The 22,447-nt window shown below is 41.1% G+C and overlaps 1 protein-coding gene across 2 annotated transcripts in view; it reads left to right on the top strand.

Annotated features, from left to right (window-relative positions):
* The window catches only part of SLAIN1 (SLAIN motif family member 1), a gene marked incomplete at both ends in the record, with an annotated part of 31,439 nt that extends 13,444 nt beyond the window's left edge, over positions 1-17,995 (top strand). Inside the window, 5 exons of one of the 2 annotated variants that reach the window (XM_081327548.1) lie at positions 1,710-1,859; positions 3,886-4,236; positions 10,854-11,009; positions 14,248-14,557; positions 17,920-17,995. In XM_081327548.1, the coding sequence (XP_081183674.1) occupies positions 1,710-1,859; positions 3,886-4,236; positions 10,854-11,009; positions 14,248-14,557; positions 17,920-17,995 (1,043 nt within the window). Of the gene's footprint in view, positions 1-1,709; positions 1,860-3,885; positions 4,237-10,853; positions 11,010-14,247; positions 14,558-17,919 lie in introns of those variants that run through there. The other variant, XM_081327549.1, reaches the window with a different exon arrangement.
* Positions 17,996-22,447: the final 4,452 nt, after the last annotated feature.

Here is a 22,447-nt window from a genome sequence, read left to right on the forward strand (position 1 = left end):
AATGCAACTGTTATTTGTGCATTTCACTGAATAATGAGACACAATGCCTCCCTACTCTCATGCCCTACAATTATGTGCTATTGTCATTGTTACAATCTTCAGCCAGCATGTTGAGAAGCCTCTTCGTTTACAGTTGCAGTGTATAAGCTATAAAATGCATTCTTCCTTGAAATCCAGTATACAGTATTTGAGAACTGCCAGTTTGGGGAAATTTGAAGTATGATCACGCAGTAACATTTTGGATAGATTGCTAAAATCTCATCAGATATGAACATAGGTTAGGACATCCTATGGAAGCAATACAGGTAGTCCTTGACTTACAACAGTTCATTTAGTAACCGTTCAAAGTTACAATGGTGCTGAAAAAGGGACTTACGACCGTTTTTCACACAACATTGCAGCATCCCTGTAGTCACGTGATCAAAATTCAGATGCTGGGTACTGGTTCATATTTTTGACGGTCCCAGGGTCAGGTGATCCCCTTTTGTGACCTTTTCACCAGCAGAGTCCAGAGGGAAACCAGATTCACTTAACAACCGTGTTACTAAATTAACAGCTTCAGTGATTCACTTAACAACTGTGAAAAGAAAGATCGTAAGATGGGGCAAAATTCACTTAACAAAAGTTTCACTTAGCAACAGAAATTTTGGGCTCAATTGTGGTCGTAGGTTGGGGACCACCTGTACTTTGAGGGCCTGTGCATCAATCATCAGGCTCAATAGAGAAGTCTGTCAGAAGGAAGTGCAAGTTAGAGATAGTTACAGTTATATGAGCAAGAGCTATTCAAGGCACCAATTTAATTGTGATTAGATTTTTTTGTAAATAGATTGTTAATAGATTTTTGTAAATAGATTTGAACCATTAATTGAATAATGTTGTAAAATTTGCCATTACTAACATTAAATTTTTAAAACAAATGTTTTAAAATTTTTATGTTAGTAATAGCAAATTTTGCAACATTGTTCAATTAATGGTTCAAATCTGTTTACAAAAATCTATTAATCTGTTTACAAAAAAAATCTAATCACAACTAAATTAGTGCCTTGAATAGCTCTTGCTCATAACTAGGAATAACTAGGAATCCCAAATCTAAAATAAATCTGTACTGCAGTTTTCATTTTTGTTTCTTTGTTCTACTTTTTTAATGTAAAGAAATTATAGGGTTCCTATTTGTATTGAATTAATGAATAGGGATCACTACAATACCACTTGTAAATGCATGCTGTTTAAATGGACAGCAGTAGGACCGAATATTTTGAAAATGATTGGAAGAAGTATTTTTAACCACTCACCAGCCTTTTTATAATTATTTTCTGCACTCTTCTAAACTTGCAAACAAATTCACCTGCTTTAAGAATTTTCATGAATCAATTCAAAGCAGCAGCATCTTTTTTGTCAGGTTTGGTCAAGAGGATCTATTTAATGAATAACATAAAATAGTGGTGCTCAGATGTGGTACAAGCACATTCCTAATCACCTGCAAAGTATGCACATCCTTAGATGGCAGAGTGTGTGTGTTTGTACACTTTCTATAGTGTCCTTGAGTCTTTCTTCCAAATGGATATTTATGATATCGGGATGATGTAGAGTAGACATAATGTATATGACAGTATATAACTGTAAATATACTGTATGTTCTCAGTTTATTAATTTATGAGTTAGTGCTGTTATCTTTATGAAATGTTTATGGATTTAATGTTTTTCAATAGATTGCATTTCTAGAAGCTCCCCTCTTAGTCCCCAGTCATCTCTGGACAGTGAATTGAGCACTCCAGAATTAGAAGATGATTCCATTTCCATGGGGTATAAACTACAAGACCTCACAGATGTCCAGATCATGGCTCGGCTACAAGAAGAAAGTAGGTTGAAATTTTTATTTTCCTTCTTCTTTTTTTGTTGGGGGGTGTTTCATTTTGTTTTGCTTTGCTTTGCTTTCTGATTAGGGAAAAAAGGCTTGATCTTTGCAAAATAATATGATTTTGCAGAATATGAGTTTACAAAATTATCTAATTAAAATTTGAGAATGTGTTTTTGGTTTTAAGGGAAAATGGTGTTCCCATGCTACTTCTCGTTAGCTCCTTAAAATATCTGCATATGTTCACAAAATTGTATTGCTTCTCTTATGACTGGTGCGTTCTCTGGAAAATAGGTGTGAAATTCAAGGAGTTGTATACTGGTGTCATGGTTCCGACAGACAGAGACAAATAAAGCAGAACTCTGAGGCTTGGAAATTCCTCATAGAACATATTTATTAGTTACAAAGTATCGGCATGATCAAAAGTGAAACCAAGTCTGAAATTCCCACTAAAAATTTCCCAGTTACAAAGTATAATATCCCACCCACAAATCTATGCCATCAATATGTTCCCCAATATATTCATTTGGCAGGCTTTCTTATACAACACCCAGTCCCTGATAGTGGGAGCAGTAGATGACTTTGGTTCCCACAGGACAGAAGATTATTTTGACTAGTGAAGCACCTGGGCAAGCCCCCCTCCCTCCGTTCTGTGTGGCAACCTAGAACGAAGAGAAAGATGGGCTGCAGCCAAGTTCATTGTAGAGTTGACACTGGTACTGTATATACACAGTCATAAATTTCCCATTTGCCTTTGCATATGAAGTACTTCACAGCCTTAAAATGATATCTATTGTAAAAGACTGGGGTTCTGGGAAAGGAATGGAACAGAGAGTGAATATAAATAATCAAGATTTGGCAGGAAAATTGGTTCATAGCTTATCTCATTAAATGACAACCCAAGTGGAAAGAAACCTAGAAAGAAGTGGGTCAGCTGTCACCTCAATTCACTTGTGTTTTGATACCAAGTGGTGACAGTCTGCCATGGACTCGGGGGATGGTGGATGGGAGCCAAATGGGATAACTCACCGTGGCCAACTTATTGCAAGCCAACCTGCCTTGGCCAACTCGCTACAGCCAACTCACCATGGCCCACTTGCCATGAGACAATTCACCATGGCTAGCTCACCTCAGGACAATTCACCATGGGACAATTTAACGATTCAATTTAATTATTTAAAATAAATAAAAATTATTTTAATTTTTGTCATTCACATTTTGTTTTATCTCTCCTTTTGTATTCTTTCTTTAACGAGTCTATTCCACCATTTCTTTGATATTAAGTGTATCTCTTGCCATCCAACAAGTTGTCTTACGGTGAGTTGGCCATGGCAGATTCTTCCGTGGCAAGTTGGTCATGGCAAGTTGACAGTGGTGAGTTGGTTGTGGCAAATTGTCATAGACCTGGATGGGAGGGGAGGATGTTTGGAGGGAAAGCGAAAGTAGCTGCTGCTTGGGGAAAACGAGAGTAATTGCTCTATGTCCCGAGAATGCTGTTTCAAGGTCAGCCAGCTGGGAGAACACAGCTGCATATCAACCTACGCTTGAAGTGACCGTTCTGAAAACATCTTGCTTGAACCTGGTTGGTCATAGGGGGATCAGCGATCGGAGGCAGTTAATGGAGGGAAAAGTTGAACTTAGGGATTTTGGTGCACGATTCTCATTTCTGGCTATGCACTGCTGCAATGCACTTGACTTCTAATAAAACTATACCCTTCACAACAAACAGAGCCAAGGATCGTTTGTATTTAGAGGTTTGCGTTTGCGGCAAGCCTCACAAAGTGTTTCAAAGACAGATTGTCTTAATGAACTTGGTATAAATAAGGGTGGGAAATTTCCTCTTATGGTTTCCAGGAGAATGTATTTACCCATACTCATATTAAATAACCCTTACTGAAAACTGTGTAATTCTTGCTTCTTTGATTTTGATTTGTCTGGCAAGATTAAAATAATAATGCAATGATATTTATATTATTAGTAGAAGTACGGTTTTTACCATTTTGTATTCTGGATCTTGTTTTCCTTTACAGGCCTGAGGCAAGACTATGCTTCAACTTCAACATCAGTGTCAAAAAACAGTTCCAGTGTATCTCTTCCTTTGATCAAAAAAGGGACCAGTGGTGATCAGGATTTTGATCGTTATAGCCTTGAAGATGAGGAAGAAGAATTTGACCACTTGCCCCCTCCACAGCCTCGGCTCACACGTTGCTCTCCTTTCCAAAAAGGAATTCCCCATTCCCAAACTTTCTCCAATATACGGGACTGTAGGAGGAGCCCAATTTCCCCATATTTTCCCTACAGTAATAACAATCAACAGCAGCCATTTTGTTCTCCTCAACCCCCAAATCTTCTGGAGTCACAATCAACCAGAATTAATGGAGGTAAGAGTGGCCCTTTGTGTATCCTGTGTTTTTCATGACATCAGTTTACATCTGATCCTGAACAGACTATCATACTAGTGGGCTGTTGTTTTTTTGATAACATACCTTAAAATAATTCATAAAGGCTTAATATTCTGGAAGTAGTTTCCTTCTTTCCATATATAACCCATTCTTCACATTTCTTCTTTTTATTTCCCCACACAAGTTCACATTTTCTCTTCCATAAGAAGAGGATTCCTGTGTTTAGCAGTATGGATTTTGCTGTTTCAAATGGAACTTTTGCAGGCCTGGCACTCCCAGCCATTACAGTCATACTAAAAGGGATGGGAGTTGTTGTGTACATAGTTATAGGTATTTGACAGCTCGGCGCCCGGCAACAGCAGGCAGCGTCCGCATACGCTCCGATTGGCCGGTCAGTTTTAGCGGGAGATTCCAATGCGAACGATTGGCTAAGAGCTCGCCGGCCAGAGTATTTAAAGGGCTAAAAGGGGCTGCGTGGCTGCGTTGTGTCAACTACAATAAAGCTGAGTTGCTGAACCTCTGGCTGTCATCTGTTCCCTCACGGTCCAGCCACGCTATCTAACAGGAGTCATAATCTAATATAGTTGGAAGGTATTAAGTAAGGAAGGTTAATTTAGGGCAAGTTGAAGGCTATCTCCTAGTGAACCGAATAACGGAAGATCAGATGAAGGCGGCTTTGCTGTGTCTCAGTGGTCCGGCTGTTTACGATGTGGCTGTTGGGTTATGTAACCCAGACCCTGTCACATCACTACCATACGCTGACCTCGTCAACAAACTGAGCCAGCATTTCATGCCAAAGAAATCAGAAATTTTCTGGCGAGTACAGTTCATCCAGAGGAACCAGCTCCCCGGGGAGTCAGCAACCAACTTCATGGCCGCGGTACGGCAAGCCGCTCGCATGTGCAGGTTCCCCGACCTGGAAGACCGGATTCGTGATCGTATCGTCTTTGGTCTGAGCGACGAGCATCTCCAACAGAAGATAGTCGCGAAGCCAACCCTGAGCCTGTTTGAAGTCATTAATGAAATAATGGCTCAGGAGGCTATCAACCACAAGAACACACTCTGACCCAGCAGCAACTCAATTGGATCCATTCACCAGGAGAGTGTTGCAGATGGCGGGGGTGACGAACCAGCAAATGAGGCAGAGATCGACACAATTCTCCAAAGGCTGGAGAAATTCCAGATCCGTCGCGACAACATCACAAACCAAAAGAAACCAGCTGGGGCCAACAAAAACCCAAGATACTCGAGCCACAATTCCAGAGACATCAGCCTAAGCTGTGCCAGCTGTGGCGGCAGCCACCCAAGGGCATCCTGCCGGTTCCAGAGCGCAAAATGCCGTTCTTGCGGTAAAACCGGCCACATTCAAGCCGTCTGCTGAAACCGTGACCGCAACAACCTCAACGAACTTGACTCGTCGCCAGCAGGTACAAATAACCCGTTTTCCCTTGGCACTGAGCCCCCAGGGACCTGGGCACACACAGTTGTGGAAAATTTGGAAGTGGCATGCCAGTCTTCAATCCACCGCCTGCTTAAACCTAAGATCCAAATTAAGGTCCGTTTGGAAGGAATTCCTTGCCAAATGGAAGTTGATTCAGGCTCATCCGTCTCTTTTATTTCCTACGAGACATATTTAATGATCTGTGGTCAAAGCAGGCGGCGGATTCATTTGGAACCAACCAAAATTAAGTTAACTGACTTCCAGCGTGCCCCAATTAAAATGAAGGGACCGGCCACAGTTTTAGTTATAAGGGGTTCCAGGGCCGCTTAAGCATGCTAGTAACGGAGGGCAAAAGAACTAATTTAGTAGGGCTGGATTGGTTTCAGGCCCTAGGAATTTGGCTGGGGGGAGTTAATAGCATCCAGCCCGGTAACCTCGAATCCGTCTGCAATAAATTTGCAGACATATTCGAGGGCGGCCTGGGAAAATACACAGAGACCCCCATTAAGTTAAAATTAAAATCAGACGTCCTACCAATTAGAATCAAGGCCAGGAAGGTTCTGTTAGCTCTCAAGCACAAAATTGAGAGCGAACTGGAAAAGTTAGTTAAACAAGGAATATTAGAACCCGTGGAAAGGGGTGACTGGGAAACCCCCATTGTTACCCCTCTCAAACCAAACGGTCAAATAAGAATTTGTGCGAATTATAAGGCCTCGGTAAACCGGGCTTTAAATCCACATGCTTACCCGGTCCCCTCAGTGAAACACGTCCTCTTGGCAATACAGTCCAGCGCCATCTTTGCAAAGTTGGATTTAGCGCAGGCGTACCAGCAGATCCCGGTTGCCCGCGAAACAGCTGATATTCAAACTATCGTGACACACAAAGGAGCCTTCAGGGTGAACCGCTTACAATTTGGCATCTCTGTAGCTCCTGGAATATTCCAGGAAATAATGGAAAGAACGCTCAAGGGTATTCCTGGAGTGTGTCCATTTTTTGATGATGTGTTAATCTCTGGAGAATCAGAGGCAGTTTTAGCTGACAGGCTGCAGGCTGTACTAAGTAGATTCCAAACTGCTGGCTTAAAATTGAAGAAAGAAAAATGCAGTATTGGAGCGACTTCCACAGAGTTTTTGGGATTCAGGGTGGATGCACAGGGCATCCACCCCACCGACTCTAAGGTAAGAGCCATTAAGTTGGCTCCAACCCCTAAAAACAGGGCAGAACTACAAGCTTTCCTTGGGTTAATTAACTTCTACCATGCATTTTTGCCCCACAAGGCAACTATTGCAGAACCATTACATAGATTACTGGACAAAAAAGCCCTCTGGAAATGGTCCACTATACATGACAAAAGCTTTAAGAGCCTTAAGCAACTGCTCTCCAGCAATTCAGCTGTAACTCATTTTATTGAGGAAAAACCAATCTGCTTAGCATGTGATGCTTCTGTGGGCGCAGTACTTAGTCATTTAGAAGAAAATGGAGAACAAAAGCCAATTGCTTTCTACTCCAGGATGCTCACAAAGGCTGAAAGGAACTATGCCCAGATTGATAAGGAGGCTTTGGCCCTCATTGCAGGCGTAAAAAAGTTCCATGACTACCTTTATGGTAGGGAATTCACCATTTTTATGGATCACAAGCCCCTGTTAGGATTATTTACAACTGACAAAGCAACGCCACAAATCCTGTCTCCCAGGATTTTAAGATGGTCCGTGTTCCTCTCTGCATACACATACAAATTGGTGTACAAACCTGGGAAGGAGATGGGCCACGCAGATGCGCTGAGTCGGTTGCCCCTAGCAGTTAGTGAGCCTGAACCTGCCCCAGCTAATGATATTTTAGTCATCCAGGAACTCCCTGAGGGCCCTCTCCAAGCTAAAGATATAGCAGTCAGTACTGCTGCTGATAAAATCCTATGCAGGGTGTTAACTTGGGTAGCCTCTGGATGGCAAGAGAAGAGCCCAGGGAATGAGTTCCAGGCATATTTTACTAGGAGGCACGAAGTGTCTTCCCATAAAGGCTGTCTGTTGTGGGGTAGCAGGCTCGTGATTCCAGACAAATTGAGAAACAGAGTCCTGGAAGCCCTTCACGAAGGGCACCCAGGCATTGTTAGAATGAAAGCGTTGGCTCGTAGCTACTTGTGGTGGCCAGGCCTCGAGAAAGCAGTAGAGGAACAGGTAGCAGGCTGCTACCAGTGCCAGAAATCCCGGCCAGAGCAGCCTCAATCCCCAGTTCATAAATGGGAACCAACACACGCGCCTTGGTCAAGAATCCACTTAGACTATGCAAGCCCATTCCAGGGTCAGCTTTTTCTAGTGGTTGTGGACAGTTATTCTAAATGGTTGGAGGTGGTTCCAGTGACAAGCATGACCACTGCCAAGACTGTGCAGGTGCTTAGGGGGCTCTTTGCTATACATGGCCTGCTGGATGTGATTGTATCTGACAATGGCCCACAATTTAAATCTGCTGATTTCCAGGCTTTCATCAGGGCCAACTTGATTAGGCACGTCACGTCCGCCCCTTTCCACCCGGCAATTAACGGCCTTGCTGAACGAATGATAAGAACGATTAAGGACGCTTTGAGACGCATCGTCACCGGTGATTGGCACCAAAGGTTGGCCCAATTCTTGCTAAGTCAACACTCCACACCTTCAACAGCCACTGGCAAGAGCCCCGCTGAACTGCGTTGGGGCCGGCGTCTCATTACAAAATTGGACAGACTGCACCCTGATCGAGTGGCTGCTGAGGCGGAGCAGCCCACTCCCATCAGGGAGCTAAACGTTGGAGACCAAGTATGGGCCAGGAACTACGCCCATGGGGACTTCTGGGTTCAAGGGGTGGTAATTGATAAAACGGGACCATTATCTTACATTATTGAGGGGGAAGGGGGCCATCAGGTTAGACGGCACATTGATCAGCTAAGGAAACGGGCTCAAGAAAACCAACAATTTGAACAGGCCCAAGCCCGCCAGTCAACATCATTCCCCCCAGTCACACCTACAACTTCAAGGGCCCCTGATGTGTACTCTCCAGCTTCTCAAACTCTAGAGAGGCAAGAGACCTTTACAAACACTGAACCAGCTACTATAACACTGAACCAGGGAGGTCAACTTATTGACCCAGCCCTCAAGAACAGTGGGGGAGAAGAAGAGCTAGACCTGATACCAGACAGGCTGGAACAGCCTATAAGGCGTTTTTGCAGGACTCGCAAGGCTCCAGCTTATCTGGAAGACTTCATAAGGGCATAAGGTCAAAACGTGGGTGGCAAGCAAGAAGTACAAATCAAGTTGGCAAGTTATCCTGTTTATTGTTAGTGTTCTTATATGGGGGGAAGGGGTGTTGTGTACATAGTTATAGGTATTTGACAGCTTGGCGCCCGGCAACAGCAGGCAGCATCCGCATACGCTCCGATTGGCCAGTCAGTTTTAGCGGGAGATTCCAATGCGAACGATTGGCTAAGAGCTCGCCGGCCAGAGTATTTAAAGGGCTAAAAGGGGCTGCGGGGCTGCGTTGTGTCAACTACAATAAAGCTGAGTTACTGAACCTCTGGCTGTCATCTGTTCCCTCACGGTCCAGCCACGCTATCTAACAGGAGTCATAATCTAATATAGTTGGGAGGTATTAAGTAAGGAAGGTTAATTTAAATGACAGATCAAAATCCATGCATCTCAGCAAACTGCTTTTCTTGTTGGGGTGATCCTGAGTAATAGATGCTGCTGGCTCATTGATTTTTTGTTTGTTTTGCATTAAAAAATTATAGCGAATTTGTCATCATTTCTTTACTTATGGGGAAAGATAACATTCTTTTAATATATACCGTGTTTCCCCGAAAATAATACCCGGTCTTATGCGGGTTTTTTGCCTCCAATAGAGGCAATAGGTCTTATTTTCAGGGGCTGTCTTTTCCACAGTCTCACCTTGCGGCAGTGCCACCAACAGTCCTGCCCAGCTGGCCCACTTCTACAGCTGAAGGAAATGCCTCTGCAGCTGAGAATGGATTTCTGGCCTGCATTTTACCATCAGAGGCCTTCCAGAAAGGCCTCTGCAGCCATAGCTCAGTTCTCGGCTGCAGAGGCCTTTCCGGAAGGCCTCTGATGGCAAAATGCAGGCCAGGGGGGTGCTGCAGAAGAAGTGGGCTGGCACAGCGAGACAGGTGTCAATTCATGGGAGGCCTGGCTGCAACAGTAAGCAGGTGCAGAGCGCATGGGGCAGTTCTATCCCTCCACTAGCTCGATTTTTAGGTGTGCGCCTCACCCCAAAACTAGGGTTTATTTTGGGGGTAGGGTTTCTATTAGGCCCACCCCCAAAAAATCAAGCTAGGGCTTATTTTCAGCATAGGTCTTACTTTCAGGAAAACATGGTATATTACAGTTTTTGAATACACGTGGCAAATATATCAAAAGTACTGACAATAGGCATGTAAATTATAGCTAGCTGTAATTTGAACTATTTTATTTTATGTTCTGAGAAGTTATTGCTTATTTATACATAGGATATATATCATTTTGTCTTCCATCAGGCCCATACAGTTTGAAACCTGCTAAATCTGTTCACCTCATATTGTGACTGTTTTTGGACTACAGCAGAGTTAAAGTCCTTTCAGTTGATAGGGCAAAAAGCATGACTCTTGAATACATCTGACTTGGTTGGTTAGCACAAATTTAATGTTCAAAGTTGGGATGGCACAAAAATTGAGGTAGAGGGTAATATATAACCTTTTCTACCATTCTTCCAATCAAGCAAGTTAGGACCAGAAGGGAGAGGAAACATGAAGTAAGGAAGGTTGAGGATGGTTGGGATTGAACGGAACTAGCTTCAACTGGTGAAGATTTTCTGAACTGAAAACTTTCAGAGCCACATAGTGCAAATCTCTCCTGTTTCTTTTTTGGAATATTATAATCACCATTATTCCCATCCCAAAAATGGGATTCTAGTGTAAAAAAATATTGTTGGAGATTTTCTAAGGTAATGTTATTGCCATAGGAATTGGCATGGCACAATCAAAGGAGATAAGATTTTGCCATTATTAGTTTGACCAAATGCATCCTTCTATAAATCCCATATCCATTGGTCCTTTTGAATTGATCCGAAAGAACTTTCTCTTTGAAATTCATGCTTGATGTTTTCAAACAATGCAAATGTCTTACTTTTGCTGCAGACAAACTCCGAAGAAGCATGCCTAATTTAGCTCGAATGCCAAGTACCCTTACTGTCAATACAAACAACAGCCCTGCAGGTTCTGTGAGGAACAGCCTAAGTTTTGATTCTAACTTGCATGGAGCCAGTAATGGGGTATCCAGAATGCAGTCTTGCAGTAAGTATGTGAATGTTCATGTTCTTTTTATTTATTGAAAGTTGTTTGATTGCCATTCTTTCCTAATCTTGGATCTTTTAATCCAATAGTTCTACAGCTCCTATGGCAAATCATTAGGACGGATAGGAACAACCAAGGCCCTGGATTTTAGAGAGAGAAAAACTACTTTAGAATATTTTACATTGTTCTTGCTTCAGGTAGTTTTTTTCTTTTCAGGATCACTTTAAGTTTATATATGTTGCTTTCAAAAAAATTGCAAGTGATATGACTTTTTTTTCCCCCTCCCTCCCTTCCTGAGGAAATGTTTCCTCAGAGCAGTTGATTCATTATCAGGAACGAAGGGTAGCGATTGTCTCCCAGGGTGTCAGGGTGACTGAAGTCCCCCTACAGTGTTATATTTCTTGCACATCTTATTTAACTGATTAGCAAAATGTGCTGTTTTCTCTGCTTGGTTGGGTGGCCTATAGCAATATCATTTCTTTTCCCTCATATATTCACCCAAATGCATTCAAGAGGGCTTTCATCCTTGGTATCATGTATTTCTTATAGAGGTAGAATGATTACCTACATACAATGTGTGTAAGCACCTCTTCTTTTGTTGGGTGTGTTTGAACAATTTATATCCTTCTGGCAGCATGTTCCAATCATAGATTCCAACCCACCAAGTTTCTGTAATGACAACAATATCATACCTGCCCTCATGTATACCTGTCCTCATGCCCTCAGGTTCTCCTGTTTTCCCCCCAAAACTCTGAGCATTAATGTGTAGGCATCTGAGCTATTTATGGTTGACCCTGTACTTGTTTCTTACCTCTTCTGCTTGCTTTATACCTGAATTCTCCTTCCTTCTCGCCACTTCCTTTCTCATCGTCTAATTTGTTTTCTTGGGGTTTGGTCTTAAAGATTGGCCACCCTCTCTTTCCCTTTTTAGTTTAAAACACTTCAGATAAGCCTGGGTAGTTGTTTTCCAGTCTTTATGAGGTGCAGCTCTTCTTGTAGGTAATATAAACCATCGTCTAGAAATGCAAAGTTCTGTTAATGACGCCATCCCTTGAGACAGAATTCTTGGCTCCTTTGTTTGGTATTGATCTATGGTTGGCAGTATGGAAGAGAAGACAATCTGTATCCTGTATTGTTTCCTGTTTAGTTGCTCATAGTTGTGAACTGTGGTGGCGCAGTGGTTAGAATGCAGCATCACAGGCTAATTCTGCTGACTGTCCGCTGCCAGCAGTTTGGCAGTTCAAGTCTCACCGGCTCAAGGTTGACTCAGCCTTCCATCCGTCCGAGGTCAGTAAAATGAGGACCCAGTTTGTTGGGGGTAATTTGCTGACTCTGTAAACCCCTTAGAGAAGGCTATAAAGCACTGTGAAGCAATATATAAGTCTAAGTTTTGTTGCTATAGTTCTGAGATATTATTTCCAGGCATTTGGTTGTATCATTCATCCCAACGTGAAAGAGGAGAAAGGGATAATAATTGGTGGGCTTGATTATTTTGATAAGTCTCTCTGACACATCTTTTTATCTTAGCCCCAGGGATACAACTTACTTCCCTTAATTCCCTACTAGTTATCTGGTATACAGATTGAAGATTCTGTTCCTCTGTTCCTAGGCAGTCATTAAGAGTTAAATTAATCCCTGATGGTGCAATGATTAGAATGCAGTACTGAAGGCTAATTTTGCCAACTGCCAGCAGTTCAAGTCTCACCAGCTCAAGGTTGACTCAGCCTTCCATCTTTCCGAGGTCAGCAAAATGAGGACCCAGATTGTTGGGGGGCAATATGCTGATTCTGTAAACCACTTAGGGCTGTAAAGCATTGTGAAGCAGTATATACATCTAAGAGCTACTGCTATTGCTATTAAATTGAAAGAAACTTTACTTTTTAAATTTATATTCAGAAAAATGGTTTAATGGAAATTATTTGGATCTCATTTTAAATGTACTTTTAATTTCTGTCACTAAAAATAGGATTCCAAAAAAATACCCAACAAGAGGATTTTTCTATTTTCTTTCTATGCATTTATTGTTAACATACTGTAGTTGTAAAATTTCCGAACGCAGGAAGACTTTATCTCCAGGAGACAACGATCCAGCAAGATTGCAAAGAATGATGATTGTAGGACTTAGTACTTCAAGTGAATATAAATTCATTCCAGATTCAGTATTATTTTATCATTACTTAAAGGATGCTAGGAGGTTTTATGCTTCCAACTTTCAAGTTGTTTGGCATGATTTGGATAATAAAATATTTCAATCCAATGCTATTGTTAAGTACCATCTCTTCACTTTTTCTCGTCTGTGTGGGTTTTAAAATATTTCCCCAAACTCATAAGTATCTGCAGTTACGAAAAGATGACTCGTGCAGTGTCATTATGACACAAAGCTCACCCTTAAGTATTTGCATCACAACCTGGGCTTCGGTTGACAGGCTTTGATATAGTATACTGTATGTTTTGTCATCTGCTCCCCTTTCCTTCCGCATGGATATACATGTCTGAATTTCATAGAAAAAGGGCCAAATAGGAAAGAACTACATACCGTGTTTCCCTGAAAATAAGACTGGGTCTTCCTTTCTTTTTTTGCCTCCAAAAGAGGCAGAGGTCTTATTTTTTGAGGGGTGTACTACTCACCTCTGGCACTGACAGCCCAGCCCAGCAGATCCACTTCTTCTGGGGCTGAAGGAGCAGCTTCATTCTGCAGTAGCATTCCCGCCTGCATTTCACAGTCAGGTCTTTCCGGAAGGCCTATGCAGCCAAGCACCGAGCTATGGATTGAATCTAGCTCGATCCTCAGCTGCAGAGGTCTTGCAGAACCAAGTTATGGATTGAACCTGTAGCTTGGTTCTTGGCTGCACAGGCCTTCAGGAAAGGCCTGAGACTGAGAAATGCAGGCCTGGCTGCAGAAGATGCCTCAGAAGAAGTGGGCCGGTGAGGGGAGGCCTGGTTGCGAGGTAAGTGGGTGTGCATAGGGCAGATCCACACCCACACCATAGCTTGATTTTTAAGTGTGTGCCTCACCCCAAAACTAGGGCTTATTTTTGGGGTAGGGCTTATATTAGGCCCACCCCCCCAAAAAAAATCAAGCTAGGCTTATTTTCGGGATAGGCCTTACTTTTGGGAAAACAGGGTAATAACCGTGCTTACTTCCTCATCTTAATATGAACAGTCACTGTCAGGAATTATTTAAATTTCTCTTACATTATAGCTCTCAATTAATCTTTTCTATTTCTCCTCTTTTTAGTTCCTTCACCAGGGCAACTTCAACATAGAGTCCACAGTGTGGGACACTTTCCAATATCTGCTAGGCAGCCCCTCAAAGCTATGGCCTATGTGAGCCCAACCGTTCAAGGGAGCAATAGTGGCAGCGGCCTTGCATTGTCCAGCAGCAGCAGCAGCAGCAGCAGCTTGCAGATGCACTCCAGCACAGGCATCCCAGTGCCAAACAAGATTGCAAACACAAGCATTGTAACACGTAGTAGTCTTCCTAGGCCTTCCCTGGCTATAGGTGGAAGCAGTATACCTAGGAGCAAAATTGCACAGCCAATTCGAAGGTAAGAATACATTTGTTGAAGGAGAAATTGAGCCTGTAACCTTTAAACAATAATTCCCACTCCCTGAAGTTCATTTTCATGAAGTCTAGAGATGCCTAACTGAGTAAGAATTCTCATAAATCAAGTGTCCTTTTAAATTTAATCTTTGGGTAGGGTAGGAGTGTGGTGTCCACCAGATTATGATGGATTCTAACTTTGAATTCTAATTCTAATCTTAAATTGTACCAATAAGGAAAGCCTACTACAGGTCATTTGAATCAGAGCAAAATATAAACTAAAGATCAGCAGTCTCCACCCTTTCTCTTAATATGAGCCACTGCTTTTCAGGGAAAGACCTTGAAGACTATTTTTTAAACTAGGTATTAGTAATGTGGCACTTAGAAGCATTGTGCACGTCTGACCTAATGGCATAGCGTTCCAAAATAATTCATTTTCATTAAACTATCTAAAGTATTGTAGAATGAATGAATCACACATTTGCTACCTCACCTGAAATCTCATTAGATTTTCAGTGAGAAGGCCAAAAACATGCAATTTGTGGCAATTTCTTCATATTTTGGCTTATTTTCATCATATGTAGGCTTAAATCAGGACTATCTCAACTGACAGCAATATCTAATTAGCCATATCTTGGATTGGATACTAAACAGATTCATGCTTAGCTAATCCTTAGATAGAAAAGCCCAAGAATCCCAGGCTTCTAGATTAGATTGGAAAGTTGGGGAAAGCAGTGGCAAATCACTGATAAAATGTATTAATCAGAGCTGAGCTTGACTTGAAGTAAATTTTTAACCAGTGATCATCTCCAGTATTCCCAAGAACCACCAGTAGCTGCCATGCCACAGGCCAGTAGGTTTTTACCAGTACATTATGTATTATGCACCACTACTTTCCTGCTCTATGGAATTCAGTCCAGAGAAATAAAAATAATGAGAAGTAGTGTATAAGATTATGAAGTATTTCATAATGCTTTGGGAAATAAATAATAGGTTGCATGGTGCTCTGCCATCAACCTAGGAAAACGCTGAAGCATTGTTTCATTATCTGGGAAGTTGGTGAGTATATTTAGTTTACTATGTTAAGTACTCGAGTAAGTTATGGCTTTGTATTTTCTCCATAAAAGAAAACTTGATTATGATATATTCTAAATAGAATGTTGGCCTGCCAGAGTATCACAGCTTTATTTGAGTCCCAGTAGAAATCACATTTTGCTTTGGTGGAAGGACACTTTTGCAATGCTTTTTCTGATGAAGTATATATGTGATTGAGAGACCTGATTGAAAGAGCAGGGTTTCTGATACCAAAATAAGCTCTACCACTCCTTTTCTTCAGGTAGTTTTCTGAAATAAATAACTTTCCACCCCCCTCTAAACTCCATTTTTCAACTCTAATTAACTCCCTGCATGTTAACATACATAGATCATCATTTACACTTGACATAAATGGGTACCCATCATTCCGATTGACAGCTCATTGTCTGCAGACTCATCTCTGGCATAAACATATTTTAATCTTTTTCTGTCATCTTCAGTTCCACCCAAAGCTTTTTGTACTGATGAGAAGGGCCTATCATGGCACCTCCTCTTCATTATGCAGTTCTAGGAGCATCCAAGCAATTGTTTTCTTCCACTTGCCTATAATTTAATCCAGCTCAGGCTTACCCACTCGTATTGGGTTTATTGAAGCCAACAAGCCACCTCTAACTTTAATTTTATATTTGATACTGATACTAGTCTACAGTATATGCATCCCTTTTAGGGAAGTTTCCTTATGAGAATCTAATCTTCTCTCAGCTTCTTATCAAAGCAAACACAAACTGTTTAGTTTCGGCGTCAGCATGGGTATGAGGTTGTTATTCACATGCTATGTTGGAGAATTGATTCATCAGAGATTTACACGCAAAAGATGCAAAAATTATTCCTGGTATCACCATTTAGGAAGTAACAAGTAGTAGGTAATGGGAAACATTGATATCCATGGTAAATAATGTGTTGAATAGTTGTCTCAATTGGTTTTTGCTGTTACCCTATTAATTCTGGACTGCCTTTGGTTTTATAGCCAATAACTTCGTGTTGGCAAGGTATGAATTCTTTTAACTGAGTAGTTATTTGACATTAGCTATTGTGATGTCTTTCCTTGGAGAAAAGAATTGTTAACTCCTAACTTTACTGATTGAATAAACAAGGAGACCTTACATTAGAATGGCAGAGAAGTTGGCTTGGAACATAAAGGAAGGGGCACAAGTAAAGAAACACAAGAGATAGTAGGAACTGCTTTCATGACATATGAGATATATGTCTTGACCTTTCAAAGAGGATGGTGAGGAAGTGGAGTCAGAGGCATCTAGTTCTGATACTGGTGATCAGTGTTCAAGCCAAGGATTCCCCTCTGGCTGAGGCATATTCAGTAAGGGGCCCGTACTGTTTCTCATACTCTGAAGTTCAGTCAGAAATGCTAAACAAGAGGCATGTGATATAGACCAGCTAAAATGTGCAGATCTGTGACTTGCCAAGAAACAGACGAATAGAAGTGCAGACTCTCACGTGTCTTAGCAGTTTATTGGAGGTTTAGGACAATCAGCCGCGCTTGCTTGGCTGCTCCTGCTTCGCCCCAGGCCCCCTCCTGCAGAGGACCCACTGTGAGTATTCATCCTCAGCTGTCTCTCCGCTGGCACTCCTCCCCTGCCACTGGTCCCTCAGTGCCTGGAGTGCTGGCAGAGGGGCAACTGAGGATAAACACCCGCAGTGGGTCAGCTGTGGCAGGAGACCCCAGGATGAAGCGGACATGGCCAGATGGCCAATTGTGGCCATTCTGCTCCTTTGAATGGAAGTTCAGCATGCCCCATCTATTGGCCTCACTCCCTGGAATAAAATGCCAAGAACAACTTTTCTGTTGTGTTTACCCCATTGCATTTTGCTTAGACATCTGGATTCCACCTCACAGTGTCTCCCCTTGGATTTGTTGATTGATAATTGAATTTCTGGTCTTGCCCTATGTTAAGCCTATTGACTACATTTAAAGTAGCCAGCTTAGGATAGTGGTATCTTCACCAAATCTTTCTTTCAATGATGCTAGAAATGAGAGGGTCATCCTGTGAGATTTCATCTGAGAGGTACATCAGCTGCAACTTGTGGAGAAGATAGCAATACATGTATACTTATTTCAGTGGTGGGATTCAAATATCTGAACAACCGGTTCTCTGTGTGGATGCTGCTTCTGGAAGTCCATTCTGGGCCTGGGCAACAAAAAATTAGCTACTGGTTCTGCCGAAGTGGTGCGAACTGGCTGAATCCCACCACTGGCATATTTGTTCACGGAACTTCGCCTTATTTTATGCTTACCTTGTTTCTTTTTTAAAACAGTTTTCTCCAGCCACCGAAACCTCTTTCTTCATTTACTGCTCTACGGGATGGGAACTGGAGAGATGGCTGTTATTGATGTCAGGTCATTCTGAATCCCATTCAAGAAATAGTTCAGATCTCCTACCCAGCTGGCTGGGTAAATATAACTTTAGGAGTGCTATAATGTAGTGCTCTTTGTTATTCTTCTGTACTTATCATTGTCACTAAATATATTGCACTTAATTGTCCGCTTAAGCAAAAAGCAATACAGATGGTTCTAGACTTATGACTTTCAGTTGGGACTGAAATTTTGGTTGCTGAGCAATATAGTCATTAAACAAGTCGTCGTGTAACTGGACCTCATTTTACCCATTTTTATCATTGTTATTAAGTGAATCACATAGTTGTTAAGGGAGCCGTGTTTGTTAAGCAAATCTGGCTTCCCCAATTGACTTAGCTTGTTGGAAGCCAACTGGGAAGATCATAAATTGCAATCATGTGACCACAAGATGCTACAACGATTGCACACGCCATGTCCCTGGATTACAATCAGTACCAGCTGCCATGTGCCTGAATTGCAATTATGGGACTGAAGGGTTGCTGCAACAGTTATATCTTCAAGGACAGGTTGTAAGTCACTTTTCCAAGACCACTGTAACTTGGAACCATTGTTAAATGATCGTAAGTCAAGGACTATCTGTATTATGAAATAAGCATTGCATTATTCTTATTTAAAGTTTCAAAGTACATGCACAAAGTACCTGAAGTGTCCCCCTTGGGGAGTCAAAATGTGACTTCTGAATGTTTAGTCAGAATGAAGTGAGTTTTTTTTTAAAAAAGTGTTCCTTTCTTTCTTTGCTTTCTTTGCTCTCTTTAGGTAGGCATTTTTTACCTTGTAGATTTACAAATTATTATGTACTTCATTTTTTTAATAGTCTTTTCAAGAAAGCATATTTTTTGCACTTGATATCTTTTTTGTATTTGCTTGAAACAGAGTGTCAAAATTTTCATGTACCTTATATATATATATTTTCTTTTAATGATAAGTACTTGATCAGAATATGTGTTAAGCATATACCCAAATCCAATTAGGTCTATCTGTGCCACCTTTATATAGATCTCTGCTAAGTTGCTCAAATACTTGATGAAAGTTCCAATTGGTCTTCAACAGTAATTTAAATGATACCGTCAATCATGTGGGCGTAGGGAAGCAGGAGCAGTGAGGAAGAAGGAACAGAAAGCAGAGATTGGATTTTTATGAAGACTGAATGGATGGGAAATATGATAGTCAATAAAACATTGTGAATGTATGATACAACAGAATGCACTTACCAAGCTTTTAATTTAAATTGCCATACCTTTGGGTAGTCATGAGTTTGTTCCCTCACCTCCTTGTTAATTTAGCACCACAATGTTCTATTTCTAAGGAAATGTGTAAATTGCATTGCACTTAAAAGTTGCAGTGATCTCTTATATAGTCAGATTTCAATACTTTATTACAAAGAATACACTTGCAGTGTTTTATTAACAATTGTATATGATGGAAATGAATATGTTTTCATGGAAGTATTACATTTTTGATAAAAACTTTCACAAAACATTGAATTGCACTAATAAATGCTTTCTTACTTAAAGAGGGTGATTTGAATACTTGACTACAACTTGCATTCTGCAGTATTGCAGGCTAACTCATTGCTCACCCCAGCAGTTCGATCCTGACAGGCTCAAGGTTGACTCAGCCTTCCATCATTCTGAGATCGGTAAAATGAGGACCCAGATTGTTGGGAGGCAATATGCTGACTTTGTAAACTGCTTAGAGAGGGGTGTAAAGCACTGTGAAGCGGTATATAAGTCTAAGTGCTATTGCTATTCTGCTGATCTGGAAAGTTTCAGAAATAAGGAAGTCTATTTCAGCAATAGAATATTTTTGGATGCGCAACAGAAATGGATCGTCTGCATTTGCTCTGCTCCGTTTTTATTTAATAACTATACAGTCTTATTGAGGTGAGTATCCCTTAGCCACAAAGTAAATTAAAGATTTCTAGCAGCCTGACTCCTGATTAGGAATTTTCCTGCCAGGAAAATGGCAGGAACTTTTCAGGGCAGTTTCTGAAAATTGGACAAGGAAGGAAGGAAGGAAGGAAGGAAGGAAGGAAGGAAGGAAGGAAGGAAGGAAGGAAGGAAGGAAGGAAGGAAGGAAGGAAGGACCTGATGCATCTGTACAAGTCATGCAGCTCCTCCAAATTCCACCCCAGCAGAGTAATTGCAAAGCAGAAAGTGTGACACATCATCTTGAGTGAGCTACAGTAAATGAAGTCCCAACTTTATTTTGTTTTCTACAGTCTTTCTCAATTAGAATTTAATAAAGTCAAATGTTGAAAAACAAATGAGAGGAGGTGCAACTGTGTTCTGCCCTAATTTGGACGTTCTTGTCCATATGAACAAACAGACCAAAGAAAATCAAAATGCTACAGTATACACCTGTGTACTACAGTATTTATCATGGCCTTAGCAAGTGGGAAAGAAAACATTTGCTCCAATCCCTGATCTCTCCTGGAGAAAACCTGTCAATATTTACAGCAGAGTCAACCTAGGGACTGTTGAACAGTATACACTAAACCTGGAATCTACAGATTTGGCTATTAATAACTTATAAACTATAATAGTTGCTTTACGAATTTGTGGTGGATTATGTAACAAGTGAAATTCATAATTTCAGTATGGTATGAAAAGCACTCAGACAACATGAGCCTCAGTATGTACGTACATACATATGTATATACATATGAGTATATATGTATATGTGAGAAAAGTAAGGTCTTGCCCTCAAACAGCAAAAACCTAATGCACAAGAATAAAATAGGTGGTACCTGGCTCAACACTGTAACTGTGAGAGGTGTCTAAAATGTCCTAGTGGACTGTCACTTAACCGTGAGCGAGGAAAAAAAACAACCTAATGTACTCCCAAGTTGCATCAACAGAGGGATGGCATCAAGATCACGTGAAGTGAAAGTACCACTTTATACTGCACTGGCGAGATTTCACTTGGAATACTGTGTCCAGTTCTCGTCACCACGATGCAGAAAAGATGTTGAGACAATAGAAAGAGCAACAAAGATGATCAGGGGTCTGGAGGCAAAACTGTATGATGAACAATTGAGGGAACTAGGCCTAATGAAGAGAAGGACTAGGGGTGATATGATAGCAGTCTTCCAGTACTTGGAGGGTTATCAGAGAGAAGAAGCTAGTCTGAGGGCAGAAGTCATGGGTGAAAGATCATTAAAAGAGAGATCCAACCTGGAATTAAGGAGAAATTTCCTGACAGAACAATTAATCAGTGGAACAGCTTATCTTCAGAAGTTATGGGTGTTCCATCACTGGAGAGATTCAAGTAGACACTGGGCAGCCATTTGTCCACAATAGGGTCTCCTGCTTGGGCACAGGGTTGGACTGGAAGATTTCCAAGGTCTCTTCTTGCCTATTATTCTGTGTTGTATGTTCTAAATATCATTGTGATCGGCTGCAAAGACAACGGGAAGGTTTGCCATCGGACTCAACTTCTCTCCTCAGTTTGTGGCTGCCAACCAGAGAACAAAGAACATCCAAAGTCTGAAGTTCGGCAGTTAATTTATTTTGAGAAAGAAAGAAAAAAACTAAGAGTATGAAAGTTAATCTGTACCCATAATGGTTAAAGAACAATGCTGTGCTAGACTCCATCATAAGGCATCACGGACCCTAGTTAGTGACAAAAAATATAAATGGGGGGGTCAACCTAACATGGGCATAGTTTATGGCATTGCAATACAAATTCAACCTCTTATATAGTTGTTGGTGATGTTGTGACATAAGTGCAAAAGTACGGAGTTTGCATTGTAAAGACATGGCATGCATATTTTGTTATTGCGAAATCATTGCCCCTGGGAACAGACATCTATGAACAATAGGTCAAGATAACTAAGAAATATGAATGGGGGAAAACAGTACAAACAGTACAAACTGCTTTTTGCATTAAAAAAATCCAGAATTTTTAAAAGATTTTTAAATGCAAGTTCTCAAATAACCTTTTTTCCAATCCTTCCTGTGGTGTTTTTCAGCTTAGAATAATACAGGAGCACTCCTGTCTGCCCCCCAAATTGCACAGGCAAATCCTTCCCCCTCCCCCTGGGTAAAACTATACTCCTATTCGTGATATTATTTTCAGAATAAACTATTACCTACTTTTGAATAATGTAGAAAATTATGCTGATTCTCATGTGAAAAAAGAAACCTCAGCAGGGACAGGTTCTGTTCTCCAGATAAATTAAAAACCATTTTCCCTAGGTTTGGGCTTACTTAGAAGCAAGCTGTGGTGTGGCATTAATATTTAATAGTTAAAAGCATTAATTAATACCATTAATGGTTTTCATTCATGGCTACATTAAAAATCAGTCCGCAGTTAGCAATATGTATACTGTAAAATTTTCTTGGAGATGCACTGGAATTGAAAACCATGACACTTACACTGAGGCACAAATTGCTGTATTGACAGTGCTAAAAGCGAAGATGGGGC

The sequence above is a fragment of the Vipera berus genome (genome assembly GCF_964194415.1).
Source record: "Vipera berus genome assembly, chromosome: 4".
Taxonomy (NCBI): domain Eukaryota; kingdom Metazoa; phylum Chordata; class Lepidosauria; order Squamata; family Viperidae; genus Vipera; species Vipera berus.